Below are 25,701 nucleotides of genomic sequence, written 5' to 3' on the forward strand. Positions count from 1 at the left end.
CTGGACTCTACTGAGCAGCGCTTCCAGCAGATTCAGTCACGAGATCCTGGCCAATAGGTACTCTGCCTATTTGAGACTCTAGCTGTCTCTTACTTGTAAGACAATGATTCATTTTCACAGTCCTCTTGCCTTGCTTGCCAGCAGCTAGAAAACGGAATGAGCTCACCTCCATGATTTGGCACCAAAAACATGTACATACATGGCAATTATAATAATAATAATATAATAATCGCTTATTGTCACAAGTAGGCTTCAATGAAGTTACTGTGAAAAGCCCCTAGTCGCCACATTCCGGCACCTGTTCGGGGAGGCTGGTACGGGAATCGAGCCCGCGCTGCTGCCTTGTTCTGCATTACAAGCCAGCTGTTTAGCCCACTGTGCTAAACCAGTCCCTTGGCTTGATGCCAAGTGTATGTGGGAGGGTGACTTGCTCAGTACTGCCATTTATGGTCAGGAGACTGAAAACAGCCTCATTTCCTTCCTATTTAAAAGGCGGCAGTGGCCGCCATTCTCAAAATTCTCCTGCAATCGGGCCTATTATGGGAATGCCGCGACTGATCGCTCCGTTCCCCTCCTGACACCTGCTCCTGACCCGCATGTTGATAAACCTATATCTATTCTACCCTTCCAAATATGTTGACATATTTTCTGTTCTTTAACATTGTTAACCTGTTGCCAAATTCTTGAATCCGGTGGTCAACAGAAGAACTTGCATTTATGTAGCGCTGATAACGGAGTAAAACATACCAAAGTGCTACACTGGAGGGTAATCAGACAAAAATTGGCTTCAAGCCAAAGGAGAGAATGGGATGAGTGGCAAGAACAGGTTTTAAGTAGAGTCTTAAAGTACAAGAGTCAGACGTTTGGGGAGGATCTGCCAAAGCCTACGGCCTAAATAGTTGATGGGACAGTCATCAATGGTGAAGCAATGGGATGGGGGGAAAAGATGCTTGAGAGGTCAGAGGCCCTGACTTCAGAGTGTTGGAGGGTTGAATGAGACTATAGAGATAGGGTAAACGGAGGCCATGAAAAGACAGGAACACAAAGATGATATATTCAAGGCCTTGCTGGACTATGAACAAATGTAGGTCAATAAGCAACATTATGGGTTAATGCACCTCATTGTGATTCAGAATATGGATAGCAGAGTTTTGTGTGAGCTCAGGTTTAAAGGATTCCATAATATGAAATTCCTGAAAATCTCAGTTGAGTCTTTTGGCATGTTGGCACAGTGGTTAGCACTGCTGCCTCACAGCTCCAAGGTCCCGGGTTCAATTCCAGCCTCGGGTGACTGTCTGTATGGAGCTTGCACGTTCTCCAAGTCTGCATCGGTTTCCTCCCACAGTCCAAAGATGTGTAGGTTAGGTTGGTTGGTCACGCTAAATTGCCCCTTAGGTGTCCAAAAGGTTAGTTTGGGTTACTGTGTTACGTGGATAAGGTGGAAGCGTGGTCTTAAGTAGGGTGCTCTTTCTAAGAGCCAGTGCAGACTCAATGGGCCGAATGGCCTCCTTCTGCACTGTAAATTATATGATTATATGATTGCTTCCATTCCACAATGTCCTAATATGGACAATTTTTTCTCAGAACTCATCCCCATAAGATTTTCTCTGGACTCCCTCCAATAATTATTCTGTCACCCAAGAACGACACAGAACACAGGGCTCCAGACACAACCTTACCAAACTGATTTAAATTCAAAATCACCTCCATCAACCGATAATTCACACCCCTAGTGTAACATCTTAGCTCAAATGGCCCACCTTGTCCAGGGTTCGTTGAATCATCGCAGCACTGTGATTAAATTGGCTGCAGTGGCCAAATCAGTGGCATATGGAATAATCGGTTCCTTGAACACGACACATTTCTTTAATGTTACCTCTCCTCTCCGACTCCTGGTTTTGTATATTTTCATAATTGCTGGCTGTCTATCAGTAGCTGACCTGCAGACAGCAAGACTGCTTTGTGAGGGTTGGCAGTCAAACCTGGGGTCATTTAATCTGAAATTGCTCTTACCATTGGAGCCTCAAACTTGACACAGGCATCGGACACGCGCGCCGCACACGCACGCACACTAATCATTGTCCTGACACAAGAAGAATCCTGCATGACTTCAAACTCCAAACTGCAAATTATTACCGACATCTTCAGTTAAGAGTCACAGCGTCATTTAGTCCATTGTGGAGGAATACTGCATCGTACCAACTCCTCCCATCTCCCCATGAATCCTCCCCAAACACATTTAATCACCACATACTTTGCAATTATTCTTTTCCAGAATCTAAAATATCAATATTATTTCACTCCTTCATTCATCCCACATTTTTTTAAATCCAAGTTTGGCGTCATTAACTAGCACAGGTTAGACATCGGTGTCTCTCCTGGGTGTACAATGTCCAGCGTTGATGATGTCCCAGCTCCCTGGGCCTTGGCTCTTCATCTTGGCTTTGCAATGTCACAACCCACCACAACTACCACCCCTCTCCTCCAAGTTTCCTTTTTAAAATCAAGCAAACCTCTGTAACAGATTAAGAATCTTGCATAACAAGCACTTTCTGTAATTGTCACAAAACCATACCAGTGTAATACAACTCATGGTCTGATGTAATATCACACACCTGTGATAGGATTGCTGTAGCAATATTGCACGCTATCTAGACACATCATTCTTCAAGGGAAAAATGTGACAACAGCTTTCTTACAGATTAGCAGAGTTGTGGTTTTGATACCCGCAAGTGAAGTTAGTTCCTCACAGAAACAATGGCAGCACTGGTTGCTACAATTGGACTAAGGATGCTTCAACGAATGAACAGAAAAGTCAGTCAGTGACCCCTGGTGTGAAATGGCAAGTGTGTAGACTGCAAGTAAGGATGCTGTCAAGCTCAACTGCAATTTGTCTAGTTGTTCAACCATTAAATTGCAGCACAGCACACACCATGCAGGTAAATTTAGTGGGAGGCTTCTTGTCATTCATGGCCACAGGAGCATCATAGTAATGTTACCAGTGCGGCAACCGAGGGTTCAAATCCCCATCATAGCAACTTAATTCTCTGGATGTTGAGATCACTGGCAAAGTTGGAAGCCCATCCCCAGTTGCTCTTGAGAAGATGGTAGTTCTATCAAACTGCTACAAAGACCAAGAGGCTTGCCAGAAGTTGACACATTGGTATAAGGGCTGAAGGGTTTAAGCTGGAGTGGCAAGGGATGCAAGAAAAGATTTTAAAATGAGACACAGAAAAGTAGAAAGTAAGAGTGAAGGGCAGAGGCAACAAGAGCTAGCAGCAAATGGGGGCATTGTGCAGAAAAAAATATGAAAACTGTTAAAAAGTAAAGTCTAAAGGCACTGTATCTGAATGCACAGGGCATTCACAAGGTAGACGCATTAACAGCACAAATGGGTTTGCATGGGTATGATATGATTGTGATTACAGAGACATAGCTGCAGGGTGACCAAGACTGGGAAGTGAATATCCAAGGGTACTTGATATTTAGGGAGGACAGGCAAAAAGGAAAACGAGACGAGTTGGCATTGTTAGCTAAGGATGAAATCAGTGCAGTCGTGAGAGAGGATAGTGGCTCAGAAAATCTAGGGTGGAGCTATGAAGCAACAAGGGGTGGAAAACATTAGTGAGAGTTGTCTAAGGACCTCCAGACAGTGGTGGTAAGGTAGGGGATGGCATTAAGCAGGAAATTGGAGATGTAACAGGGTGCTACAGTACTTATGGGTGACTTTAATTTATACATAAATTGGGCAAGTCAATTTAGCAACAATACTGTGGTTGAACTCCAGGAGTGTGTATGAGATGATTTTTAGACCAGTATGTTGATCGATTGATATTTGTCACATGCACCGAAGTACAGTGAAAAGTATTTTCCTGCACCCAAGGGCCGCACGGTAGCACAGTGGTTAGCACAGTTGCTTCATAGCTCCAGGGTCCCAGGTTCGATTCCAGCTTGGGTCACTGTCTGTGCGGAGTCTGCACGTTCTCCCCGTGTCTGCGTGGATTTCCTTCGGGTACTCCTGTTTCCTCCCACAAGCCCCGAAAGACGTGCTTGTTAGGTGAATTAGACATTCTAAGTGTCTAATTCAGTGGTTAGCACTGCAGTCTTATGGCGCAGAGGTCCCAGGTTCGGTCCCGGCTCTGGGTCACTGTCAGTGTGGAGTTTGCACATTCTCCCCGTATTTGCATGGGTTCCACCCCCACAATACAAAGAAGTGCAGGGTAAGTGAATTGAACACGCTAAATTGCGCCTTAATTGGAGAAAATGAATTGGGTACTCTAAAAATTTTTTTTAAAGATTTAGACATTCTGAATTCTCCCTCTGTATATCCGAACAGGCGCCGAAATGTGGCCCCTAGGGGCTTTTCACAGTAACTTCATTGCAGTGTTAATGTAAGCCTACTTTTGACACTAATAAAGATTATTATATTTAGACAAGTTGAGGGAGTGGGAAAATACAGATGCAGTATAATGTGCGTAAGTATGAAATTATCCACTTTGGTAAGAACAAGTGGGACAAGAATATTATTTAAATGGAGATAGATTAGGAAATGTTGTCGCACAAAGGGTCCTGGGTGTCCTTGTACACCAGTCACTGAAAGCAAACATGCAGGTATAAACAGTTAGAGGACAAATGGTAAAGGTGTAATGATGTCTTACTGCAGCCGTGTGCAGGGCCTCGATGAGAACACACCTGGTGTAGTGCATAGTTTGGGTCTCCTTATCCAAGAAATAATATATTTTCCACAGAGGGAGTGCAGCAAAGGTTCATGACAGCACTGTCTTACAAGGAGAGATTGAGCCTGTATTCACTGAGTTTAGAAGAATGAGAGGCAATCTCATTGAAACGTATAAAATTCTGCGAGGGCTGGACAGACTGGATGCAGGGATGTCGTTTCAGGGGGGTGGGAACCAGAACATCAGGCCAGTAAGTGTAGAGACTGGGGAAAAGAGTGAGACTGAGATAAACATAGCACAGAGTAAGCGCAGGCGGAGGGAAGCCGAAGGGCTCAGCGGGACTGTAGGTCTGGAGTGTGTTTGCTTCAATGCACGAAGTACACTAGGTAAGACAGATGAACTGAGAACCTGGATGACTGCATGGAACTATGATGCAATTAGGGAGACATGATTAAAGGAGGGACAGGACTGGCAACTTAGCATTTCGGTATTTTATTGTTTTAGATGGGACAGAAGGGGAAACAAGAGAGGTTTGGGAGTTGCATTGCTGATTAGGGAGCAGATCACAGCTGTGTTGAGGGAGAATACATTGGAGGGATCTTGTAGTGAGGCATTATGGGTGGAGCTCAGGAATAAGATGGGTGAAATCACAATGTTGGGAGTGCACTATAGACCTCCCAACAGCCCACAGGAGACAGAATTGTGTAGTCAGATACTGAAAAGGTGTGAAAAGAGCAGGGTAGTTGTGATGGATGACTTTAACTTTCCCCCTATTGAATCCCTTACAACCAGGGGCACGGATGGAGAGCAATTTGTTAAATGTGCCCAGGAGGGCTTTTTGATACAGTATGTTGACATTCCAACCAGGGAGGGGGCCATACTAGACTTGTTATTGGGGAATGAGCTAGGCCAGGTGATTGATGTTTCAGTGGCGAGCATTTTGGGCTTAGCAACCATAATTCCATAAGATTTTGAATAGTCATGGATAAGGACAAGAGTGGCCCACGGGGGAAGAGTGCTTAATTGGGCGAGGGCCAATTACATCCAAATTAGACAGGAACTGGGGAATGTGGATTGGGAGCGGCTATTTGAAGGAAAACCCACATCTAACATGTGGGAGGCTTCTAAAGACCAGTTGATTGAAGTGCAGGACAGGCAAAAATGGAGGATAGAAATGGCAGGATTTGGGAACCATGGATGACAAGGGAAATTGTAAGCTTAGTCAGAAGGAAAAAGGAAGCAAACAATAGGTTTAGGCATCTAAAAACTAACAAAGCCCTTGAAGAGTACAGTGAAAGTAGGAAGGAACTTAAACGTGGAATTAGGAGGGCTAAAAGGGGCCAAGAAATGTCTTTAGCAAACATGGTCCAGGAGAATCCCAAGACATTTAATGCATATATTAGAAGCAAGAGAACGGGTAGGCCCACTCAAGGTCAATGGATGGGATCTATCCCAGGTTACTGCGGGAGACAAGGGAAGAAATAGCTGGGGCCTTAACAGATATCTTCACATCCTCCATCTGAGCCCCGCGACCACAGACGAGGTTCCTGAGGACTGGAGAATAGCCAATGTTATTCCCATGTTTAAGAAAGGAAGCAGGGAGAATCCGCAAATTATAAGCCGGTGAGCCTGAGATGGGGAAGGTTTTGGAAAAGATACTAAGGGACATGATACATGTACATTTGGAGAAAAGTGGACTAGTTAGTGACAGGCAGCATGGCATTATACAGGGAAGGTCATGTCTCATCAACTTGATTGAGTTTTTTGAAGAGGTGACAAAGAAAATTGATGAGGAAAGGGCTTTGGACGTAGTTTATCAGGACTTTAGTATGGTGTTTGATAAGGTCCCACATGGCAGACTGGTACAAAAACTAAAATCACATGGGATTCGGGGTGGACAGGCTAGATAGATACAGAGCTGGCTTGGTTCTAGAAGACAGAGAGTAGCGGTGAAAGGGTGATTTTCAGAATGGAAATCTGTAGCTAGTGGTGTTCTACAGGGATCAGTGCTGGGACCTCTGCTGTTTGTGCTATATTTAAATGATCTGGAGGAAAATGTGGGTGGTTGATTAGGAAGTTTGCGGATGACACGAAGATTGGCGGAGTTGCTGATAGTGCCGAGAATTGTCAGAGGATACAACAGAAGATGGATAGGCTGGAGACTTGGGCACAGAAATGGCAGATGGAGTTTAATCCAGACAAATGCGAGGTGATGCATTTTGGAGGATCAAATCTAGGTATGAATTATACTGTAAATGGCAAAACATTCGGGAACATTAACATACAGAGGGATCTGGGTGTGCAGGTCCACAGTTCCCCAAAAGTGGCAACACAGGTGGCCAAGGTGATTAAGAAGGAATATGGCATGCTTGCCTTCATCAGCCGGGGCAGGAGTTGAGAAATCATGCTGCAGCTATACAAAACCTTGGTTAGGCCACATTTGGAGTAGTGTGTGCAGTTCTGGTCACCACATCATCAGAAGGACGTGGAAGCTTTGGAGTGAGTGCAAAGAAGGTTCACCAGGATGTTGCCTGGTCTCGAGGGTGTTGGCTACAAGGAGAGGTTGAATAAACTAAGACTGTTTTCACTGGAAAGATGGAGGCTGAGGAGAGACCTGTAGAGGTCTACAAAATTATGAGAGGCATAGACAGGGTGGATAGTCAGAGGCTTTTTCCAAGGGTGGAAGTGTCAATTACAAGGGGGCACAGGTCCAAGGTGAGGGGGGGGGGGGGGTAAGTTTAAGGGAGATGTGCAGGGTAGGTTTTTCACAGAGAGTGGTGGGTGCCTGGAATCTGTTGCCAGAGGATGTGGTGGAAGCAGGCACATTAGCAACATTTAAGAGGCATCTGGGTGGGTACATGAATAGGGAGGAAATAGAGGGATACGGACCATGTAAGGGCAGAAGGTTTTGTTTTTAGTTCGGGCATCATGATCAACACAGGCTTGGAGGGCCAAAGGGCCTGTTCCTGTGCTGTACTTTTCTTTGTTCTTGGTCCCTCTGGCTGGGCTGAAGGGGGGGGGGGGGGGGGGGAAAGAGAGGAGTCTAGAACAAGGAGTCTAATACGGGGTGGGCTATTTAGCACGGAGATGAGGCGAAACTGCCACAGAAAGCTGGCTTGAAGGGCCTTCTCCTGCTCCTATTTTCTATGTTGCTAAATCACATGCAGGGCAGACCAGGTAAGGTTATAAAGGTTCCCTTCCTTAAAGTGGACCAGTTAGCTTACCACAACAAAATCAACAACATCAGGGACACTTTTACCAAAGCTAGTTCTTTCAACAACAAAAATGTTACAATTGCAAGATATTTCTAAAATTACATTTAAGATGGCTTGTAATTCATGACCTCACAGTACTCTGGCAAGGTACAAAATTGAATTCTGTGAACTGGCACTGCAGGAAACGAATACATCAGGAAATATCCTTCAGGAAAGAGGATCAGGCCACCTCTGTCTGACACCAGACCTACACCAAGTAGCTGGACTCCCAAGAGATATTTTTCAGTTTGACTTACTACTTTCAGGAGACTACTTTGGGAGTCTATGGTTATATATTTTTCTGCATCACTACTAAGTTGGATAAGATGTTGAGAAGATTAAGAATGGATCCATTTAACATGCAAGAGTCTTTTTCGATTGCTGCCCTCAAATCAGTTAACGTGGCTGTTCTATTAGGACTGGGATGCTGCAGTTCAATTCAAGGCGAGAGTTTGGCACGGTTTTGTGATATTCCTGCATGTGAACTCGGGGACAGCACACAGCAGCAACACTACATGTATCATACAATCAAAGAATGATACAGTAGCAGCCCATTTGACCCAGTGTACGTGCACCGGGACTTGGGTAGACCTCGGATTAATCAAACTCGCCTGCATTTCTCCCCCCCCCCCCCCCCCCCCCCTTTTAAGTATCTTTTTTATTTCTCTTTCGAATGTAACAACTGAATCTTCTATCACCATTTCAGGCAGCGCATTCCAGATCGCATTAACTCGCTGCGTAAAAATGTTTCCTGTCGCCTCTGTTTTTTTTTTTAAATAACGAATCTTAAATGTGTGTCCTTTAGTTACTGAACCATGTGTCACTGGGACTGTTTCGCCTTATTACTCGATCAAAACCCTGCACCATTTTGGACATGTCCAGAACATTGTTACAATTCCAAGAGGGGAGTCAGCACTGGGACAATTGATGCTGGTGCCACAATATAATTTTTGATGGCTTGTAACCTCAAACTGATCTGAGCAATGACGGCCCTTTAAGGTTGATCCTTCAAAGTAGAGTTAGATTCTGCTCAAAGGGCTCTCTCCATAAACGTTTGAAGAGATTAAAACACTTCATTGGGTATTTGTCAGCCGGACACTATCACAATTTCACACAGTTATCAATGCATTTCCCAGATTGAGCAAGTTTACAGAGTTAGAGGAATGATACCTTCTCATGTCATAACCCTCTTGCAGTTTGGAGATCTGCAGCAGGCAGCCAGCTGATGTCTGCAGGTCCAGTGAATGTCTTTTCGCTGCAGGGTCCCCGCCGCCGCTGCAGCTTTTAGTGCGGAAGAGTTTGCTGAGGCGGATTTTGAGGGAATTCTTGCGGGTTTTGCCGGGCAGGCGGCTCAGTAACTTGTCCTCTCCGAGTGAGGGGCTGGGGGAGCTGGAGCAGCGGCTGAGCCGGACCTTGGGCAGCAGCTCCGGGCTGGCTGTGTCCCCCTGCCGCCCGGGGGAAGCCGCCTCAGGCCGGGGCTCAGAGTCAGAGTTGGTGCCGGGGGGGCTGCCGTCCCGCTGCGGGTGGAGCTGGAAGCTGGAGGCGGCCTCGGCCTGACAGCCGCCCATGTGCAGGCTGCTGATCCCGGGCTCCGGCCCCTCCAGCACCAGGACAGCGTCGCTGGTGTCGCTCGGCTCCTCGCCCAGGGCGCGGGGGCTGCAGGCTGCCGGGGCCGAGCACTGCCAGGCGGGCGGGCCCGGCCCAGCCACCGAGAAGCCGCCAAAGTGCCGGGCCAGGTCGAAGCAGACCCGCTCCTCCCGAGGGCAGCAGCCCGGCGAGCGGGGCCGAGCCGAGCCCGCTTCCACCCCTTCCCCGAGCCGGCCCCGCTCCGCCTGGCCCCCGCCGCCCTCCCCGGCCCCCCCGCTCCGCTCCCTCCTCCGCCCGCAGTAGGTTGCGGAAAACCATCAGCTGCGGCCGCGGCCCTTTTGTTGCGAAGTGGAAATGTTGCAATTTGCAGCCGGCATCTGGAAACAAAGTTACCGCGCGGCGGCCGCCCTCCCCCGACCCGGGCACAGCCTCCAGCCCCGACCCGGGCACAGCCTCCAGCCCCGACCCGGGCACAGCCTCCAGCCCCGACCCGGGCACAGCCTCCAGCCCCGACCCGGGCACAGCCTCCAGCCCCGACCCGGGCACAGCCTCCAGCCCCGACCCGGGCACAGCCTCCAGCCCCGACCCGGGCACAGCCTCCAGCCCCGACCCGGGCACAGCCTCCAGCCCCGACCCGGGCACAGCCTCCAGCCCCGACCCGGGCACAGCCTCCAGCCCCGACCCGGGCACAGCCTCCAGCCCCGACCCGGGCACAGCCTCCAGCCCCGACCCGGGCACAGCCTCCAGCCCCGGCAGAGACCCCGGACCTGGCACAGCCTCCAGGCCCGGCCCCAGCACAGACTCCAGCCCCGGCACAGCCCCCGCCGCTCCGGAGCTCCCGCCGCCTCTCTCCGTCTCCAAACCCGGGGCCAGAATATGCAGCAACACCGCAGCCTCCGGATTGAGCATCACCCGGGCGGGCGGTGTGTTTGCAGCCGGATTATTCTCACATTAACTGTTTGTCCGCCTCCCAGTGCTGCTGTTCCTCCTCACTGCTCCCTCACTATCTCTCCCTCATTTACTATCTCTCTCTCCCTCACTCATTCATTCCTCCCTCACAACTCCCTCCCTCACTATTTCTCACTCACTCCTCCCTCACTATCTCTTTCACTCCCCCCTCCTCACTCACTCCCTCCCTCCTCTCTCAGTCCCCCCTGAGCCGTCTCCTCTCTCTGATCCGCTGGCGCCACAATCCGGCATCTTTGCGACAACAACCCAGAGCCGACAAAACGAGAAGCTTCCGAGGCAGCAAAGAGTGAAACCCCGCCCACACTTCCGCAAATTCAATCCCCCCCCTTACCCCGCCCCCCACTCCCCCTACCCCGCCCCCCTCTCGCCCCCTAACCCGCCCCCCTACCCTGCCCCCCTCTCCCCCTACCCCGCCCCCCACTCCCCCCTACCCCGCCCCCTAACCTGCCCCCCACTCCCCCCTACCCCGCCCCCCACTCCCCCCCTACCCCACCCCCCTCTCCTCCCTACCCCGCCCCCCCACTCCCCCTACCCGCCCCCCAATCTCCACCCTACCCGCCCCCAATCTCCACCCCCCAATCTCCCCCCCTACCCTGCCCCCCCAATCTCCCCACCCCCTACCCCGCCCCTCAAGCTCCCCCACCCCCTGTCCCACCCCCCTATCCCGCCCCCTACCCCCTCACTCACCCCATCCCACCCCCTCATCCCATATCGCACTCCCTATCCCCGCCCCCCTCACCACACCTCCCCCTCACTCCCCCGATCACCCCCTCCCCACCTTACCCCCCGCCCTACCTCCCCCTCCACCCTACTTATCCCTCAACTCCCTCCCCCTCTTCACCCCCTTATCTCCTTCCCCTCCCCTCCCCACCCCCTCCCCTCACCCCCTCCCCACCCCCTGAGCAATGGCAAAGGTCAGAGTTCCCAGCTCATTTCAAAAAATCCATATCTCTGGGGCACATTCACAAAACAAGAGACTTCTGAAAGATTCAGGTTAAAATGTTTTATCAAAATTGCACCAATAAGCTGCCTTGCTTCAGAGATATCAGCTAACATGAAACGGATTTCCGGCTGGGCTGAAAGGTCATATTTGAATCAGCTCGAGCTGAATTTGGTCTTCACTGAAGGTTTAACCCCTCCTGGTGCAGCTTTGTTGTGCCCGCAATGGTTCCTTTAAAACATACAATTAACCAAAATGTTCCAAACCTAGAGCCCAGGATTTTCGTGACACATTCATGGTGTGATTGTACACCTATTTTAATATCCTCCCTATTTTACAGCAAATCTGATTGGGACATCCTAAAGGATACAATCTATGCTATTCTAATTTTTGCACATTCATTCAAAAAAAGCATCCTACAAATGTCACAGCTGATTACAGTTGGCACACCATCACCTCTGGAATCTGAATTGGAATCCAGTTTATTTATAGGAAGGGAATGTGCCTTTCAGGGGATCACTTAAATAGCTTTAGCCAGGTAAAATCCAATCCTTGCCCAGTGGTCAGGAGACTGAGGCCATAAAACTGGCACTAAGTTATTGGATATACTCAGAATGGCTTTTGTGGAAAATGTGTACTAGAGGATGCTATACTGACATTGGAACTAAGAAATGCTGAGATTTGCCTTTAGTGAATAATCCAAGGTGCTGCACAAGAGGGTTAGTAAATGATCATGGAGCGTAGGCCATTCAGCCCCTTGAACCTATTTTGCCATTTAATAAGGTCATGGCGGATCTGATGGTAACCTTAAATCTGCATCCCACCTACCCCCGATAACCTATTACCCCCTTGCTTATCAATAATCTATCCACCTCTGCTGTTTAAATATTCAAAGACTCTGCTTCCACCATCTTTTCAGGAAGAGAGTTCCTAAGACTCACAATTCCCTGAGATAAAAGAAAATGCCTCATCTCCATTTTAAATAGGGACCCATTATGTTTAAACAACGACCCCCCTAGTTCTAGATTGATCCACAAGAAGAAACATTCTGTCCACATCCACCTTGTCAGTACCTCTCAGGATCTTACATGTTTCAATCAAGTCACCTCTTATTCTGCTAAACTCCAACAGATGCAAGCCCAGCCTATCTAATCTTTCCTCATAAGACAACCCACCCATTCCAGGTATTAATCTGGTAAACCTTCTCTGGACGACATCCAACACATTTAAATTATTCCTTAATTAAGATGACTAATACTGTACATAGTACTCCATAGATTATCATAGAATTTACAGTGCAGAAGGAGGCCATTCGGCCCATCGAGTCTGCACCGGCTCTTCGAAAGAGCACCCTACCCAAGTTCAGCACCTCCACCCTATCCCCATAACCCAGTAACCCCACCCAACACTAAGGGCAATTTTGGACACTAAGGGCAATTTATCATGACCAATCCACCTAACCCGCACATCTTTGGACTGTGGGAGGAAACCGGAGCACCCGGAGGAAACCTACGCACACACGGGGAGGATGTGCAGACTCCGCACAGACAGTGACCCAAGCCGGAATCGAACCTGGGACCCTGGAGCTGTGAAGCAATTGTGCTATCCACAATGCTACCGTGCTGCTCCAAATGTGGTCCCATAAGTGCCCTGTACAACTGAACCATAACCTCCCTACTTTTGTATTCAATTCCCTTCACAATAAATTATAACTTTCTATGGGCTTTCCTAATTAATTGCTGTACCTGCAGAATAGTCTTTTGTGATTTATGCATTAGGACACCCAGATCCCTCTGTAGCTCCGAACTCTGCAATCTCTGTCTTTCTTTTTCCCACATTATACTCCATTTGCCAATTATTTTCCCACTCACTTAACCTATTATCTTTTTTGTAGCCTCCTTATGTCCTCCTCACAACCTACTTTCCTACCTAACTTTGTGACATCATCAAATTTGATAATTATCCCTTCATCTAAGTAATTTCTAAAAACTGTAAAAAGTTGAGGCCCCAGGACTGTGCCAACCTGAAAAAGACCCATTGATGCCAATGTTTTGCTTTCTGTTAGGCAGAAAATCTTCTATCCATGCCAATATGTTACTCCCTATTACATAAACTTTTATTTTCTGCAACCAAAATTCATCACTGAACCACATAATAATAATCTTTATTGTCACAAGTAGGCTTACATTAACATTGCAATGAAGTTACTGTGAAAAGCTCCTAGTCGCCACATTCCGCGCCTGTTCGGGTACAGTGAGGGAGAATTCAGAATGTCCAAATTACCTAACAGCACGTCTTTTGGAACTTGTGGGAGGAAACAGGAGCACTCGCAGACACGGGGAGAACATGCAGACTCCGCACAGACAGTGACCCAGCGGGGATTTGAACCTGGGACCATGGAACTGTGAAGCCACAGTGCCACCCCCATCCAAGGTGTTCAGCATTTCTTGAATCACTGTCTATCTAAGCTGGAATTTGCTTCAGTATGGATGCACTCTAGGCTTTTCTGGTCCATTATTTGATGCGGGGAATTTGGTGTCAATTAAGACATGGGCAACAGAGTTCACCTCACCAAGTTCTACATCTCCTAGGATGGTTCACACTGGCACAGTGCTCAAAATGGAAAAAAGAGTCCCTTTCTCAGCAACATAATCCCGTCTCCTTGATGATACCAAAAGGTCAAGGGACATTAAGAGAGAAACCAGTCAAACGTAAGGCTGGTGATCTATATTTGACTTTATTGAGATGAGGATAAAATGATTGGACAGAAATGTATGAGCAGCCTGTCCCAATACAGTCAGGGTTTCCATTCCATTGAGCTCTACAATCCCAGGAAAATCTAACCCTGTCTCAGTGCACATGAAGAATGGACACTTGGGATGAGCCACAGGAGGGCTGCATTGCCAACAGAACCATACCTAGCGTGAGTTGGCAGAAAGGAGTGGTGAGGGTAGAGAGGAGAAGAGAGGGCAGAGGAACATAGGAAAAGGAGGAAGCTATTCAACCCCTCAAGACATTGCCACCTTTTATGGAGAGGAAGGGGGTTTAATTTAAACCGCACTGATTTCTCCTCTCGCACACATTCATAAGCAGAAAGGAGTTTCGAGTTGATTCTCCTTTTATAAGCCTTAGCTTGTTTCCCAACCCCTCAGTTTTGGTGTAATCCAATTTTTAGTAATAACCCCACAGCAAACCCGAGATAGGATGAACTCAAAGGGTTAGTTTATTTGCACACAACAGGGCGAAGACCACAGAGAAAATAATTACAGTTTTCCTTGTGTCCACAGTCCAGAATTAAAGTCCAATTAAGTATGCCTTCATGAATGTTGGCAGGTTGAAAACCAATGCTGTATAATTCACTTTACCAGTGGGATTGACTTCACATGAGGAGATGGGCATGTAGAGATGAATCAGTCTTATATGCGGTGGTACAGAAGTTCCAGTAGAAACATTATAAGATGGGGCCAGGTATTCGATCTGGCCAGTGCCCCTTGTTTGTGCTGCCGCTTGTAGATGGTAAGATGGTAAACTGGGCCATGCAGAATAATTGATAATTGATCCACCAGCTCAAGGTTCATGTTACATGACTTTTACCTCACCAAAGTGCCTTTGAAAAAGGGCATGTGTATCTCCTATCTGGGTTCCAGAGGTGGTTAAACGTTCCAAACATAAATACTTGGAAGGAAGGTTGCATGGTCCTTTGGCCTGACAGATATAGTTGGCCAACTGGTTAGGAAATGCAGGTGGCCTTTGTATAGTTCTCTTTGAATTTGGTCTGTGCAGCCTATAGGGGGTCGTTCGTGTCTCTTCAGAGATAATGAGGTGCAAGTTTCTGTGATGCAGCCAGAAAGCTGCTTTTGTTCAAGGGTGACAAACCAACATATTTTCAGCCATTTTGAAAGGATTTTGCCCAGTTTTAAAAATTTTAGAAACTAGTTAGGAGTGTATCTACATATATTTTATAAAAATAAAGGGTGTGCGGACTTAGTCCCCAAGGCAACACTCAATCAAGATCATGGCTGATCCGTGACCTAACCTTAAAGGGGATGGAAACAAGAGAAAAGGGGGGAGAGGAGAGACAAGGGGAGAGAATAGGCAAGAGAAGAGAGGGCACACAGGGTAGGGGAAAAGGATAGGGGTTGGAGTGGTAGGAGGACAACAAATAGATGGATAGGAGAGAGAAGGCGAGAGAAGAGGTGAGCGGAGGGGTGGATGGGAGGTGGGATGGGTGGGGGGGGGGGAGAGAAAATGTGTAGGGGAGGAGAGTGAATTTTAAAGGAAAGAGTATATCAGCCTTCAAAAAAATCAAGTTCTGTAGAAGGAGGAGATTTAAAAGATTAACGAGAAACTGATAGCACCAAGCTCACGTTTAGGGCTACCGTATGATTAATAAACAATAATCAATATGTTTCCCAAAATAGATGGCATTATTTTCACTAAATTCAGATCTATGGAGTTTGACATTTCTCATATTCTTTGTTTGTTACAAAGTGATAAATTCGAATGAGAAATGTTATCCTTTCAGTAACTTACACTGAAAATGTGAATCATAAATTACAATGTGAAAATCTGGAAGAAGTCCAAACATACAAAGGCCAGAGAAACAGATAACACAATAAAACGTACTGTGCAAAGGAAATTATGTCACAATCAATACTCAATTCAAGAGGTTAAAACTCAACAGCTCAGTCCAGGCACTTTGTATCACAGGAAAACAGAAACAAACTCTTAAAAATAGACTTCAAAAGCAGCATTATTTGGTTTCACTGATACTGCAATGAAAAAACTGCTCCTGATTTTCTTCCTTCCCCTGAGGCTGAGAGGTCATGTTGGGATGTGGTTCCCTTGGAGGCAGTGCCTCCTCCAGTCCTCAATCACCAGGAGCAAGAGGAGGCCATTCAAACCCTCAAGCTTGAGATCATAGCTAATCTTGCCCCCCCCCCCGCTATGTCTTCTCGTACTCTCCCTTTATCTCATGATTCAACTGGTGTCCAAAAAATTGTTGATCTCTGGCTGAAAGCAACTGATCCTCCATAACCCCATGTGGAGGGACTCCAAAGCTTCCCTCTGATGAGAAATCCTTCCTCATCTCAGAGCTGAGTGGCTGACATTGTGGCCCCATGTTCTAGTTTACCAGCCAAGGGGAAACATCTATCATGTTAAGCCCTTTAAGAGTTTTATATGTTTCAATTAGACCACCTTTCGTTCTTCTAAACTCCAGAGCGTTTCGACCTGGACTAATCAATCTCTCAAGAATCCATTGAGTGAACTTTCATTTCACTCCCTCAAAGAACATTCTCCCTAAGGTAAGGAGACCACAGCTGGACTCAGGACTTCCAATCTGTTCTCACCAAAATCCTGTAGAATTGTCAAACAATGTGTGATTGAGTGTGATTCTGGATCATAGACAATCACAACTGGATCCAATACTATTCTCACCTGACCTCTGTACGCTTTTAAAACATGGATTAATGAACAGTAATTCCCTCCAAGAAATCTGGGCGGGATTCTCCATTGGCCAAAGCCAAAGTCTGGAAAGGCGACTGTGGTGTTATTCACCCTGGGGTAACACGGACTGCAACTGGATGCAGTTGTACTGGAAAGCAGACACCAAACTTAGACGTTGGTTCAGTATGATTTATTGAAATTCTGTAACAATGCACACAGCTGGCTGTGGGTTGACACTCTACTACTCTAAGTGTGCTAACTCTAACTAACTCGACCAGGTTAGCTCTGAGCCACGTGTAGAAGGTGCTAAATGACATATACACCCTGACTGTCACTACGGTTGTCACCAGTGGAAAGAGGCGGAGTGCTGATGCCTCGTGTGTTTTATAGTAGGAAGCCCCCCTCTAGTGTTCTGTCTGGTGATTGGTTGTGTTCTGTCCCGTGTGTTGATTGGCTAACCTGGGTGTCTGCCATTGCCTGTCTTTACCTCATTATGTGCATGAGTGCATAATATGACAGCGATTGGACAGAGAATCGTTCTTGGCACTGAAATCATGGCGGACACCGAGTTCACGTCAAATTGCAATTCTCCGGTCTCTCGACAGTCGTGTCAATGCGTTCCACTCCGCACGTACAGTAAACGCCGTTGGCATATAATTAGCGGGCTCGACCTGGTATTCTCCGAGGCCTCCGCGATTCTCCGCCTTCACTGGAGGGAACTCCCGGCAGTGAGGTTCACTTGTGCTTTCAAAAATCGTGAAACAGGCGCCGTGGCTGCTGAGGGGGAGAGAGGGGGGACGGAAAGTGTCCATCATCGCCATAGTTTGGTGACAGTCATGCTGCTGCCCGGGGGAGTAGCAGGAGGTGGCTAGGAGGTGGGCTGTGCGGTCAGGGTGGACGGACAGGGAACACCATTGCCGCAGCCGGCAAGGAGGCCATGCAGCTGCGCACACCGCTGATTGCCCGCTGTGAACTTAGGACCACAGGTCATATAGGTGTCCCCCCCAAGCCACCCCTCCTAGGTTCTCTCTGGCCCCAGCCGACCCATCAACTGGATGGCCATGTTCCAGCACAACCAGTGCCATCCTGTTGGTTGGGTTAAGTGTGTGTCGGGAGTGGAATGCTGATATGTGGCTGCAGCTTGTCGGCTACTCTGGTGCCGATCCCAACAAATGAGACACCATTTTCCATGGGAATCGATCGTGTTCCATGTGCCGTCGGTGCTAGCCCCTCAACGGTCGCTGAATCGTCCAGGTGCGGTGCCAGTTTTGCTGTCGTATCCACAGACCCAGCAGAGGTGGCAGAACAGTGGTACAGAGTCGGGAGGGAGTTGCCCTGGGACTCCTGAACATCACCTCGGGACCCCATGAAGCCTCATGGCTTAAAGTTTAACATGGAGCCATAGAACCATAGAATTCCTACAGTGCAGAAGGAGGCCATTTGGCCCATCGATTCCACACCAACTCTCTGAAAGAGCACCCTACCCATGCCATTCTCCTGGCATATCATGTAACCCCATAACCCCACACTAACCTGCACATATTTGGACACTAAAGGGAAATTTAGCATGGCCAATCCATGTAACCTACACATCTTTGGACTGTGGGAGGAAACCGGACACCTGGAGGAAACTCACGCAGACATGGGGAAAACATGCAAGCTCCACACAGACAGTCTTCCAAGGCTGGAATAAAACCCTAGTCCCTGGTACTGTGATGCAGCAGTCGTAACCACTGTGCCACCTTGGGCCAACCTGCCTGGTGCAGATGCATCTGTCCATGACAGTATCAGTAAAAGTGACCACCGCATAGTTCTTGTGGAGACAAAGACCCGTCTTTCACATTGAAGATACCCTCCATCGTGCTGTGTGGCACTACCACAGTACTAAATGGGATAGACTTTGAACAGATCTAGCAGCTCAAAACTAGGCACCCATGAGACGCTGTGGGCCATCAGCAACAGAATTGTATTCAACCACAATGTGTAACCTCATGGCCCAGCATATCCCCATCCTACCATTACCACCAAGCCAGGGGATCAACCCTGGTTCAATGAAGAGTGCATGAGAGCATGCCAGGGGCAACACCAGGCATACCGCAAAATTATATGTCAATCTAGTGAACCTACAGCACAGGACTACTTGTGTGCCAAACAACATAAGCAGCAAGTAATAGACAGAGATAAGCAATTCCACAACTAACGCATCAGAACTAAGCTCTGCAGTCTTGCCATATCCATGTGTGAACGTTGGTGGATAATTAAGCAACTTACTGGAAGAGGAGACTCCACAATTAACCCCATCCTCAATGATGGAGGAGCCCAGCACATCTGTGCAAAAGACAGAGGCATTTGCAACAATCTTCAGCCTGATGTGCCGAGTGGACGATCTACCTTGGTCTCTTCCAGAGATCCTCAGCATCACAGATGTTGGTCTTCAACCAATGCAATTCACTTCACAGGCTATCAATAAACAGTTGAAGACACTGGATACTGCGAAGGCTATGGGCCCTGACAATATTCTGGCAATAGTACTGAAGGCTTATGCTCCAGAACTTGTCACATCTCTAGCCAAGCTGTTCCAGTACAGCTACAACACTGGCATCTATCGGGCAATGTGGAAAATTGCCCAGGTGTGTCCTGTACACTAGAAACAGGGCAAATCCATCCCAGCCAATTACTGCCCTATTAGTCTACTCTCCATCATCAGTAAAGTGATGAAAGGCAGTGCTATCAAGCAGCACTTACTCAGCAATAATCTGCTCACGGACGCTCAGTTTGGGTTCCACCAGTGTCACTCAGCTCCTGACCTCATTACAGCCTTGGTTCAAACATGGACAAAAGAGCTGAATGCCAGAAGTGAGGTGGGAGTGACTGAACTTGACTTCAGGGCAGCATTTGACCGAGTATGACATCAAAATAGCTAAACTGGAGTCAATGGGAATCGGGGGAAACTCTCCGCTGGTTGGAGTCATACCCGGCACAAAGGAAGATGGTTGTGGTGGTTGGAAGTCAATCATCTCAGCTCCAGGGAATCACTGCAGGAGTTCCTCAGGGTAGTGTCCGAGGCCCAATCATCTATAGCTGTTTCACCAATGACCTCCCTTCCATCATAAAGTCATAAGGTCACAGATGACTGCACAATGTTCAGCACCATTCGCAATTCATCAGATACTGAAGCAGTCCATGTCCAAATGCAGCAAGACCTGGACAATATCCATGCTCGGGCTGACAAGTGGTAAGTTACATTCGCGCCACACAAGTGCCCGGCAATGACCATCTCCTACAAAAGAGGATCTAACCAGCGCCACTTGACACTCAATAACATCGCCATCGCTGAATCCCCATAATCCATACTCTGGGGGTTGAAACTGAACTGGACTAGCCATATTAATACTGTGCTACCAGTATTATAGTGAGTATGGTGAGTAACTCATCTGCTGAACCCCCAAAGCCTGTCCACCATCTACAGGCACAAGTCAGTAGTCTGATGGAGTACTCTCCACTTGCCTGGATAAGTGCAGCTCCAACAACACTCAAGAAGCTCGACACCATCCAGGACAAAGCAGCTGCTTGATTGCTCCCCTTTCCACAAACATGCAATCCCTCCACCGTCGACGAACCGTGTCAGCCGTGTGTATCATCTACAAGATGCACTGCAGGAACTCGCCATGGTTCCTTAGACAGCACCTTCCAAACCCACGACCACTACCACCTAGAATCCCACTCCCTGGAGGTTCCCCTCCAAGTCACTCACCACCCTGACTTGGAATTATATTGCCATTCCTTCACTGTTGCAAGGTCAAAATCGTAGAACTTCCTCCCTATCAGTACTGTGGGTATACCTATACCTCGAGGACTGCAGCGATTGAAGAAGGCAGCTCACCACCACCTTCTGAAGGGCAACTAGGGAAGGGCAATAAATGCCGGCCTAACCAGCGACGCCCACATTCTGTAAATTAATTTTTAAAATAATTGTTGAACAAAATATGACATTGAGCCCAAATAAGGACATATTAGAACAGATGACCAAAAGCTTGATTAAATCAGTAGGTTATAAAGAGCATTTTATAAGAAGAGGGTGAGGTGGTAGACTGAGAGATTTAAGGGAAGGAATTCCCTGTAGCCCAGGCAACTGAAGGCACGGCTGTCAGGATACAATTAGGGACACGCAAGAGGCCAGAATTGGAGGAGGCGTGTAAAGATCTTAGACGGTTATGGTGTTTATAGAAATAGGATCATGGAGAGATTTGAAAACAAAGATGTTAATTTTAAAATTCAGGTTCTCAGGTGTACTGACCTCCAGTAAGGTACGGTAAAGTTGTTATGGGCCAGGGTTTAGAAACTCCAAAGTATATTATGAAGTCCACCTGACCTACAACCTTTATGTTGAATTTGGCTAGGATGAGCACAAAAGCCTTCCTTCAGATTCATCAGTCTTCCCAGACACTTTAATCAAAACAAGCTTTATTCTCAGAACTTAGTTAACATTTATATAAACACACAACAATAATTTTTATCAATTACAAACATAAGGACACCACTCAACTACAGTAATCTATGTACAACACTTAATGAATTCCCCCTTAACTGTTCTAATTCAAAAACAAAATCCACTAAACCAAAATCCCCTATTCCAAGGCATAGCCCAGCACACTGTATTCTCACTTGACTAAGACTGGTCTTGGTCCCTGTGATTCTGATCTGCAGATTCAAATTCCTTCCAGAAAGCAATTATATCTCCAAAGCCACCGCCAAAGTTATTTTTACTGGAACAGATATTTAAAATGAAAATAGAGCGAGACAGGCCATAACACTTCTTTCTCCCATCTGTAGTCCACAGCAGTCAAACTGAGAGTGAAACCAAAAACCTCACAGCCACTGCCCAGCTCCACCCACAAAATGACATCACATAATAAGACAAAAACCTTTCTTAAAGGTACACTCACATGACAAAGTCGGCATAGTCCCAGATGACCATAGACTGTTTTACCTTTGAGGGGGAGAGCTGACTGATGGTGATTTAACCTGAGGATCACCAGACCGCAGGCGAAGGGCAAGGTTGAGAAGGCGGGTTAGTTGACTAACGCAGGTCTTTGTCAGGCGAGTTTTATTATCTTTTATTTATTTATTTCTGATATCATGTCAGCTGAATATAAACAAATCCAATCAGCCAGGGATACCGGAACATCCCTATCTTTAGTCCAATTGTTCAAATAGAAACATCAAAAATAGATTATAGAAATAAGAGGAACATCATGTTGTTAATTTGGCTCCAAATTAAAAATAGCTGCAGCCCTGACTAATAACTTTCATCAAAATACGTGTATTTATTGTGAGGTTTGGATCTGTCATATAATCATGATGCATGTATTATAAGGGCTTCAAATAACATCCTGCACTGAGGGTGTGAAACTCCCAAAGGTTATGGATGTCAACAGGATTGCTGGAAGCCAGGATAGTTTGTCTACAAAACAACAGAGACTATAGTTCAAAAATAATTAATTTCCTGTGAAACACTTGGGACGTCCTGAAGGACATTATATCAACGAAAATGTGTTTGTTCTTTCTCTCTTCTCCCTCTCTGTCTTTTTCCTCTTCAAACCATGCCTATCTTTCACTTCTTCTAATATTTAAAAGCTGGTTTAATTCCTTTCCATCCAACAGCTCAGCTCTTATGTTACAATTGTTCCTTATTATGAGGAGCAGGAGGTGATCAATTAAAAATTGAAGCCAGGCAGAGGTCAGCCAAATATAATGGACTCAGATCTTGGGGAGGTCCAGAGGTAACTAGATACACTCAAGGTATGGAAGAGATATGGGAGTTGGTCCAAAGGTGAGTTGGTGAGCTCGTGATCTGTGAAAAAAGGGGAAGCTTAGTAAGCTCAGCAATTACTGCACCTTTCTGTAAAAATTCTTATGCATGGATTACCTCGTGTTTTCTCACCGTACAGATCACGCTATGCAACATACTTACTACGGCAGAGGCTGGTTATTAAGCTGTTCCCAAGACTTAGCCAATTATAGGCAGAAGGCATGTTTGAAGAGAAACGGCTTTCGCACTGATTTTCTGACCGTTTCTCATTACTGGGTGTGCTGGATCACTGATTACATCTGTAGAGAGGATGGGTTCACTGCTGAGTGTGGATTTTACAAACACTTAACCCTGTAGGGAGTCGTATTTATTGGGAGCCAATATCAGAAAAATCACAGGCACCGCTCACCATTATTTTCTATTCATTAAAATTACGGACATAAACTCTTCTGAACATTGTTACTTCAATGCAGAACTTTTAATTACATTCAGTAAAATATTGCGTAAACATGAGAGATCCCAGAACTGCTTCTTACATTAGCCTCTGGCCAAAACCTGGCCAATTAGAATCTCTGTCATTTTGACCTCTGTTTCCTGTTGTTTACATAATGTAGTCACAAATTTACATCTTCCTCACATCTTAGTCACAAATCTCTTGTGACAGATCTTATAAAATACATTCTGAGAATCAGAAATCTAATATCCATAACATATTACGCATCCAATTCTATTATAACCTCAAAAGAATTCCATTAAATTTGTTAGACAGTGACCTGCCTTTCATAAGTTGATGTCAACTTGGAATTATTATCTTGACTGTGATTATATTTTCATATTTCCTTTATATAAATCTCCAATTTATGTTCTGTTATAGATGTCAATCGTATGAGCTGCTTATTCCCAGGATTATATTACTGGCTTTTCCAAAAATTGAATATTTTCTAATTGTTCCTCGTGTATTTAATGAATGTTAGAAATGTTTCAATTGCACTCCCTGACTATGCCGGTATCTCATTAACTCACCAACAATTCACTAAGACTACTTTTACAGTATTTTCCAAACTTGCAAACTCAATCACCAAGAAAGACAAGGACAGAAAACATATGGGACACTCGTCACCTCCCTTCCAAACCACACAACATCCTGAGTTGCAACTACCTTCTTGTTCCTTCACTTTCGCTGGGTCAAAATCCTGGAACACCCTCCCTAACAGCACTGTGGGTGTACCTACACCACAGGGACTGCAATGGCTCGAAAGGCAGCTCCCACCACCTTCTCAAGGGTAATTAGGAATGGGCAATAAAGTGAGTGAATTTTTTGAACTTATTTCTTGATGCAATCCATCTAGTTCCATTGCTTAATGAATATTCAATAACTTTACTTTTTAATGGCCATTTCATTACTGATCTCAAATTTCTTTCACAAACTCAGATATAATTTCTTCTTTTCCAAATCTATAAAAGATATGCACATTTACCTTTCTCTCCCATCATCTTCACCTCTTACCTGTGAACAAACTCACTTCTTTAAACTTTAGCTCTTTCTGCAGCATGTAAACACGAGGACAGCTATTCGGTTGTGGGGGACGATATATCCCCAGCGCATGCCCCAACCAAATGTTTTTGACATATGTAGCTTCTTCTTAATATCACCGTGGCACATTGACCTACATTCATGCTTCTGAGTCAAAAGGTCATGGATTCAAAGTTTCTTTCAATACATAATCCAGGTTGTCACATCAGTGCAATACTAAAGGAGTGCTGCACTGTTGGAAGTGTGCCTTTTTATTTAGATGTTAAACAGGGCTTCCATTTGCCCACTCTAGTGGATGTTTAAGATAATATTTATCTGTCAAAAAAGGAGCTTGGCATCTCAAAGCTCTTTACATCTAATGAAATGATTTTAAAGTGTAGTCACCGCTGGAATGAAAATGTGGCAGCTGATTTACTCACAACAAACTTCCATAAACAGTACAGTTATAATAGTTGGATAAACTGTTTGAGGTATTGTTGAGGAATAAATTTGACCTGGACATGAGGGAGAACTCCCTTCTCTTCTTTCAATCTTGTCATGATGTGGAGATGCCGGCATTGGACTGGGGTGAGCACAGTAAGAAGTCTTACAACACCAGGTTAAAGTCCAACAGGCTTGTTTCAAACACTAGCTTTCGGAGCACTGCTCCATCCTCAGGTGAATGAAGAGTTATGTTCCAACATGTAGAACATACCTCTTCACTGGTTAGCATTGCTGCCTCATGGCGCCGATGTATCAGGTTCGATCCCGATTCTGGGTCTCTGTCTGTCTGGAGTTTGCACATTATCCCCATGTTTGCGTGGGTTTCCCTACCACAATCCAAAGATGTGCAGGGTAGGCGGATTGGCCACGCTAAATTGCCCCTTAATTGGAAAAGATGAATTGGATCCTCTAAATTTATTTTAAAATTTTAAAATAATATTCAACCTTAAAACCATAGGATATAGGAGCAGAATTGGGCCATTCAGCCCATCGAGTTTGCTCCGCCATTCAATCATGGCTGATATGTTTCTCATCCCCATTCTCCTGCCTTCTCCCTATAACTCCTGATCCCCTTATTAATCATTATTACACGTGGAGCATCTTAACAAGTTGAAACATCACAAAATGCTTCACGTAATGAATTACTCTGACAGGACAGTGACTGTTTTATGTCCTAACTACTGTCTCACCCATGAACTCTCATTGCCTCAACAACCTTCGGCAGATATCCATACATCGGCATCTGATTGTCCAACTATTGTGTCTCCAAAATGTGACTCCTGAGCCTCCATGTTCATGCCCATTGGAGCATCATTGTGGGTTTCTCCCCTCCTCTGTGGGGGACTTTGCTTAGTTGTCTCTGACTCTTACACCATCTTCTGTACCCTGGCACAGTGCCCTTCATTCTGCGCCACCAAATCTACAGCTGCACTACATCCCTCTGATATGCTAGTATCTGAATTGGCAGAGTGTCAGTTAGTCAGATGTGCCGCTGTCTT

General features: G+C 46.3%; 1 protein-coding gene across 1 annotated transcript in view; it reads right to left on the reverse strand.

The window, feature by feature from the left end:
* Positions 1 to 10,750, reverse strand: part of socs7 (suppressor of cytokine signaling 7) — a 65,946-nt gene extending 55,196 nt beyond the window's left edge. Inside the window, 2 exon segments of the mRNA XM_072487500.1 lie at positions 9,101 to 9,727; positions 9,729 to 10,750. Of these exon segments, the coding sequence (XP_072343601.1) occupies positions 9,101 to 9,727; positions 9,729 to 10,426 (1,325 nt within the window). The 5' untranslated portion in view covers positions 10,427 to 10,750.
* Between the last annotated feature and the right edge of the window lie 14,951 nt (positions 10,751 to 25,701).

Source organism: Scyliorhinus torazame, chromosome 21 (genome assembly GCF_047496885.1).
Source record: "Scyliorhinus torazame isolate Kashiwa2021f chromosome 21, sScyTor2.1, whole genome shotgun sequence".
Classification (NCBI taxonomy): domain Eukaryota; kingdom Metazoa; phylum Chordata; class Chondrichthyes; order Carcharhiniformes; family Scyliorhinidae; genus Scyliorhinus; species Scyliorhinus torazame.